General features: G+C 59.2%; 1 protein-coding gene across 1 annotated transcript in view; it reads right to left on the bottom strand.

The window, feature by feature from the left end:
- SORCS2 (sortilin related VPS10 domain containing receptor 2) overlaps positions 1-5,836 on the bottom strand; it is a 197,171-nt gene that overhangs the window by 4,917 nt on the left and 186,418 nt on the right. Inside the window, exons 24-27 of the mRNA XM_045289462.1 lie at positions 4,394-4,517; positions 3,774-3,886; positions 2,865-2,990; positions 507-606 (exon numbers count right to left, since the gene is read on the bottom strand). Coding sequence (XP_045145397.1) covers positions 507-606; positions 2,865-2,990; positions 3,774-3,886; positions 4,394-4,517 — 463 coding nt within the window. The remainder of the gene's footprint in view (positions 1-506; positions 607-2,864; positions 2,991-3,773; positions 3,887-4,393; positions 4,518-5,836) is intronic.

The raw sequence follows: 5,836 nt of genomic DNA, 5'->3' as shown, positions 1-5,836 counted from the left end.
CTGCCCCTGGGGCCCGGAGAGACTTCCCCTGGAGTCCAGAGAGCCTGCCCCTGGGGCCCGGAGAGCCTGCCCCTGGGGCCCGGAGAGCCTGCTCCTGGAACCCGGAGAACCTACTCCTGGAACCTGGAGAGACTGCCCCTGGAACCCGGAGACAGCCCTGGGGCCACACCATGAAATGGACATTTAGCCTGATGACTGAGGAAAGGATGGCCAGCCCTCAAAGCCCGCCGGGGGTCCGAGCAGCACAGAGCACGTTGGGGATGGTATCCCAGGCCCTGGAGGGCAGGCCACTCCTGGAGAGACAAGAGGCACTCGGGATGGGGCCAGGGGCACTGTCCTGGGCCAGTGGACCTGTGTGTGGGCGCGGAGGCGCTGGGTCTGCCAGATCTCCTGCTGCCACAGTGCCCCTTTGGGCAGAGGGAGCTGGGGGGAGAAGGGGTGTCTGCTGAGCTTCTTGCTTACAGGTCAAGGCCCAACCCAGGTGTGGGTGAAGTGGCCCCTCTCACCTGTGTCCATGTCCCGCAAGGCCACCAGGACGCGGACCCCACCACGCAGGATGAAGCTGATCCTCTGGGCCTTCAGCACCTGCTGGATGGCCAGGACCCTCTGAAAGCAGAGAGGGGGCTGAGCAGGGTCCCTGGAGCCACAGGCGGGGTTGGTGGGCAGGGGTCGGGGCTGGTGGGTAGGCCAGTCTGGCTCAGTGCCCTGGTCGGTGCTGGGTGCTGTCAGGCTGATTCCAGGGTTTCTAGACTGCAGTTTCACAGGAGTGACCACCAGGCCTTTCTTCTGCGGTGCCTCGGGGATGGGGCATAGCCAGCCCTCCAGCTAGCAGCTCAGCCCCCACGGCTTCATCATGTGATTCCAGCACACTCTACATGTGCAGTGGGCACCATCCATCACCAAAGGCCTCCACATCGAAATGTGGTCTCGCTCTGGAACGTAACTGGTTTTAACACACTGTTGAATAATCACACTCACAAACGACTGTCTGCAGCCCCACCGATTACACTGTGATATAAGAGGCCCTCTGTAATGTCCTTTAACGTCATGTAATTCGGGTGATGGGATGTGATCCCCCTCTATAGCGCAATGTCGTGGAACATGCTTCCTCGTCGGCATTGAAAGCTGGACGCTGACAGGGGAGGATGAGGAATGGACGCATTTGAACTGTGGTGCTGCAGAGGCATCCTGGACGGGCCCTGGATGGCGGAGGGCAGACTCGTCTATGTTGGAAGAAGTAAGCCAGAGATGGCAGACTTCGGCTCGAGTGTGTTGGGCACGTTGTCAAGAGAGACCGTCCCTGGAGAAGGACGTCGTGTTTGGTAAAGGGAGGGGCGGCGAGAGAGGGGGTCCTTCAGGAGATGGACTGGTACGGTGGCTACAGAACGACTGGGGGACGGAGCAGGATGGGGCAGTATTTCCACATGCTGTGCACGGAGTCACCAAGGGTCAGACCGACTGGATGACCCCTAACCATGTGGTGTAATGCAGGGTAATCACATTCCATAACAGGAGTGGAACCGCACGATCAGACAAGGTTGTGTAATGGCCCTTCGTAATTGAAGGCTCTCACACAGCACTTTGCTGTAACGTTACCAAACCTCCCTCCATATGACGTCATGCAATGTGGTCACCCTCCCAGTGTAATGCAATGCGATCACCCATCCCAGTGTAATGTAATGCGATCACCCACCCGAGTGTAATGCAATGCGATCACCCACCCCAGTGGAATGCAATGCGATCACCCATCCCAGTGTAGTTCAATGTGATCACCCATCCCAGTGTAGTACAATGCGATCTCTCTCAATCACATAATTAACACAATGTGATATCTCTCAATCACATAATTAATACAATGTGATCACCCACCCCAGTGTAATGCAATGCAATCACCCATCCCAGTGTAGTTCAATGTGATCACCCATCCCAGTGTAGTACAATGCGATCTCTCTCAATCACATAATTAATACAATGTGATATCTCTCAATCACATAATTAATATAATGTGATCTCTCACAATCACATAATTAATACAATGTGATCACCCATCCCAGTGTAATGCAATGTGATCACCCATCCCAGTGTAGTACAATGCGATCTCTCTCAATCACATAATTAACACAATGTGATATCTCTCAATCACATAATTAACACAATGTGATCACCCATCCCAGTGTAATGCAATGTGATCACCCATCCCAGTGTAGTACAATGCGATCTCTCTCAATCACATAATTAATACAATGTGATCTCTCACAATCACATAATTAATACAATGTGATCAGCCATCCCAGTGCAATGCAATGTGATCTCTCTCAATCACATAATGGGTGCTCAATCACGATGCTGGGTGCTGGTGCTGGGTGTGTACCAGTCTGGCTGTGATCTGCACAGTGGGCAGTTTGAAGCCACCAGCCACTGGGCGGGACTGGATGTTCCCTCCTGTCAGCAGTTACAGTCTCGGGAACCCACAGGGTCGCTGGGTCCCACGGGATGCCGTGTGTCTGGGCTTTTTAGTAATTGAGTGTAAGGTCGTGAACTCCCATAACCAGAAACAACATAACCCGACATAAAGCTATGAAGCGTAGTGGACTGTATCACTTCCCATAATGCAATGCGATCAATCAGCAGCCTGCAGAGCAGAGGCGCTCCCTAGGGCCGTCTGCCCGCAGACGATGGATTGGTATTTGGGAAAAGCTCCTTGCTCCTCTCTGGGATGAGGCGTGTGATCGTGAGCCAGCCCTCTGTATGCACATGGAGACTCGTGTCTGGCTGGGGCTGAGCCCCGGGTTGGCAGGGGCTGAACCCCCAGATTGGCGGGGGCTGAGCCCCTGAGGCCTGAGGACAGCTGTGAGAGCCACTACCTTGTCGTCCGTGAGACTCCTCTTCCTGGTGGACCGAGGAGGGGGCAGGAGCACATACAGGTCGGCCACGGTGGGCAGCCCGGGCTTCACTACGGTCACCAGCAGCTCCTCGGGGACACTGGTCTCCTGTGGGACCCAGGCACATGGGTCAGGCTAGATGCCACCTGTCCTTGTCACACTGTGACCTCAGCTACACCCACCCTGCACTCAGCTGTCCTTGTCCAGTCCCCTGGGGGACAAGCCTCCCTGAGCCTTCACACCCAGGAGATGGGCCCCAAGATCCTGCTGCCTAGGCAGGTCCCCTTTACCTCCTGCCTGGGCCCCCTTACACTGTGGCAACAGGCAGCAGGTCCCAAGGTGACAGGCTAAGTCAAGGCTCGGCCCTGTGGTCCTGTTGCCCCCGGCCCCTCCCAAGTCCCCTGACGCAGGCCAGACCGGCACCATAGCTGACAATGGCTCTGCTTGTCCCTCTTGGGCCTGAAAGCCCTGCCCCCCACCCTCACCCAACAAGCTTCTACCCCTCCTTCAATACCCAACACACCAGCACCCACCACTGGCCTCATGCAGTGGGGGCCTAGGATGCTCTCTGGGGGTGGGCTTTCTCTCCTGGAGCACCCAGGGCCTTGGGTCTCTGCAGCCCACCTGCCACCCTGCCCAGGGCTGCTCCTCACATTCTGCTGGGCAGTTGCTCGGACAGTCACCCCATGGCCCATGGCCAGGCTGGGAGGCCACTCAGTAAAGGGCTCGAAGCTCAAGCCCTCTGCAGGCCCCAGGGACTGTGGTCTGTGGGGGCCTGCGGGGTGGGGTCCCCACCCTGCTGGGAAGACAACACTCAGCTCTGATTCCCTGGGTGCCATCCAGGTGGTCAGCGGTGACAGACTGCCCCCCCCCAGGGCAGCCCTTGGGCACCTTAGACACGAGCCGGGTGACCCCCAGGCCGACGTCCTCCCTCCACTCCGGGATGTTGGGGTTGTGGGCATCCAGGTCCTTGGAAAACCTCAGGGGCACCACCTGGAACTGGTCTGGGAGGAAGCAGAGATGGCAGTCAGCCTGGTGTGGCTCTGTGGGGGCCTGGTGGGGGAAGTGTAGTGGACTGTAATCACTTCTACCGCTTCAGAGCCCCTGGCCCCCAACCCATCATCTTCTCCAGCAGCTCACAGCCCCCCACTGTGGACCTGGCGGCTTGGGGCAGTGCCCGGCAGGCCCTCTGCCCATCTGCCAGCGAGGATGCTGGTGGCTCGGACCATCAAAAGTCCAGTGAGAGCACGGTGAGGGGACAGTGCCAGCCATGCTGACCGTCCACCATCTCTGAGACAAGCTTCCTGGGCTCCTGAGGGCTGCCCAGGCTGGTCCCCCGAGCAGATGCGGAGCCCAGTGACCACAGAGGGCCTGTCCTCCTTCCCTCCCTCCCATTATATCTCTGAGCAGCGGACAGTGGGCACCCCTCCCCTCCTTCCCCCTGCGCCCCCTGCTCTCAGTGTGTAATGGGGGAGCCTGCTGGCCTCGGAACTCCAGGGGCACGGACTTACCCAGCACGCGGATCACCCTGGAGTCCTGCAGCACAGAGCTGCCACAGGCGGCCTGCACTGTCACCCGAACATCCCCTGCCTCTGCAAACCGCGTGGTCACCGAGCTCTCCAGGGACAGCAGGGGCTGGGGGTGGGAGGCACAGACAGGTCAAGGCCTGAGGGACAGTGGGGGACAGGTGGGGGCTGGGGACATGGAAGAGTCAGGGCCCCAGGGGATGGGTGAGGGAAGGCTGGGACCCAGGGAGCATGAGAACACCCCCAGAGACACCCCACTTCTCAGCTAAAATGGGGATTCACTTGGTGACCCCAGCATGGTGTAGGCCTCCCAGCGCCCCGCCCCAGGACACTAGCACCTGCTATGTGGCCTCTCCGGAGCCTGCTGCGGGGGTCAGTGTGACCCCTGCAGGTGTGAACCCCAGTGCCATCCTTGGTGCCTGGCGTTCAGCTCAGGTGGGCACACTGTGAGAGTGGGGACAGGTGTTGTGGGAGGCAGCATCTCCTGGGGAGCAGGAAGGCGCCACAGCAGATAGGACCAGGTGCCAGGGCCGTGAGGGGACCCCAAAGCGCTCAGTGGGACCTGGCTGGGTTGAGTCTGGGTCCCAGAGGGCAGGCCTTTCCTCCCTGTTCTAGGGAGGCTCAGCCAGGGCTGCGATCTATTGCTCTCTCCTCAGGCTGGGTGGGGTCTGTCGCCCCACCCTGCCAAGCCCTTGGAGGCCCTCCGTCTTGTGACTCAGGCACTCACCTGCTCAAGAACCGTCCAAGCATCCCCACTGCTCACAGGGTCCAAGTCTCTGAACAGGCCCTCTGAGACCAGCCCCAGAGGCTCCCCCACCGCCAAATGGCCCTCCCCTGACACCCCCTGTAATGGCTCCCAGACACCTCTTCTGCCCACTCCCAGGATACCCGTCCTAACTGAGAAGAAGGGGGTCCAAGGGGGTCTGGCCAGATCCCCCAGTGTCTACTGTGCTCGGCCAGCATGGGCCCGAGTGAGGGAGAGTGGGGCTCCTGAGCCATCTGACAGGTGGGCCCACAGTATCCTCCCTGCACCGAGGGGTGAGGGCTGAGGGGGCACAGCCAGCACACCTGCAGGCTATGTCCGATCCACCAGTAGAAGACGGTGAGGTTTGGATTCAGAGGCAACAGCACGGCCGTGAGGGTCACCTCCTCGTTGATGCCAATGGCGGGGACCACCTCCAGGTAGAGGGCTTGTAGGGGGGCTGCAGGGACCAGTAACAGGCTGGCGGTCAGCAGGCATAGAGACACGGGGCACTTCAGAGGCTTCTTATTGATCAGTGACCCCACCAACTTCACTGCCACCCCCCCATCACCTCTACCACCTGCACCCACTCCACTATCACCACCTCCTATCGTCACCACGACACCCCACCAACCACACCACCCCATCACTGTCACTATCACCACCTCCACCATCATCATGGTTAT

Source organism: Echinops telfairi, unplaced genomic scaffold (genome assembly GCF_000313985.2).
Source record: "Echinops telfairi isolate 266 unplaced genomic scaffold, ASM31398v2 ScPeMD7_28;HRSCAF=97, whole genome shotgun sequence".
Lineage (NCBI taxonomy): Eukaryota > Metazoa > Chordata > Mammalia > Afrosoricida > Tenrecidae > Echinops > Echinops telfairi.
Note: the sequence above shows the minus strand (reverse complement) of the source record. Positions and strands in the feature narration are given on the sequence as shown.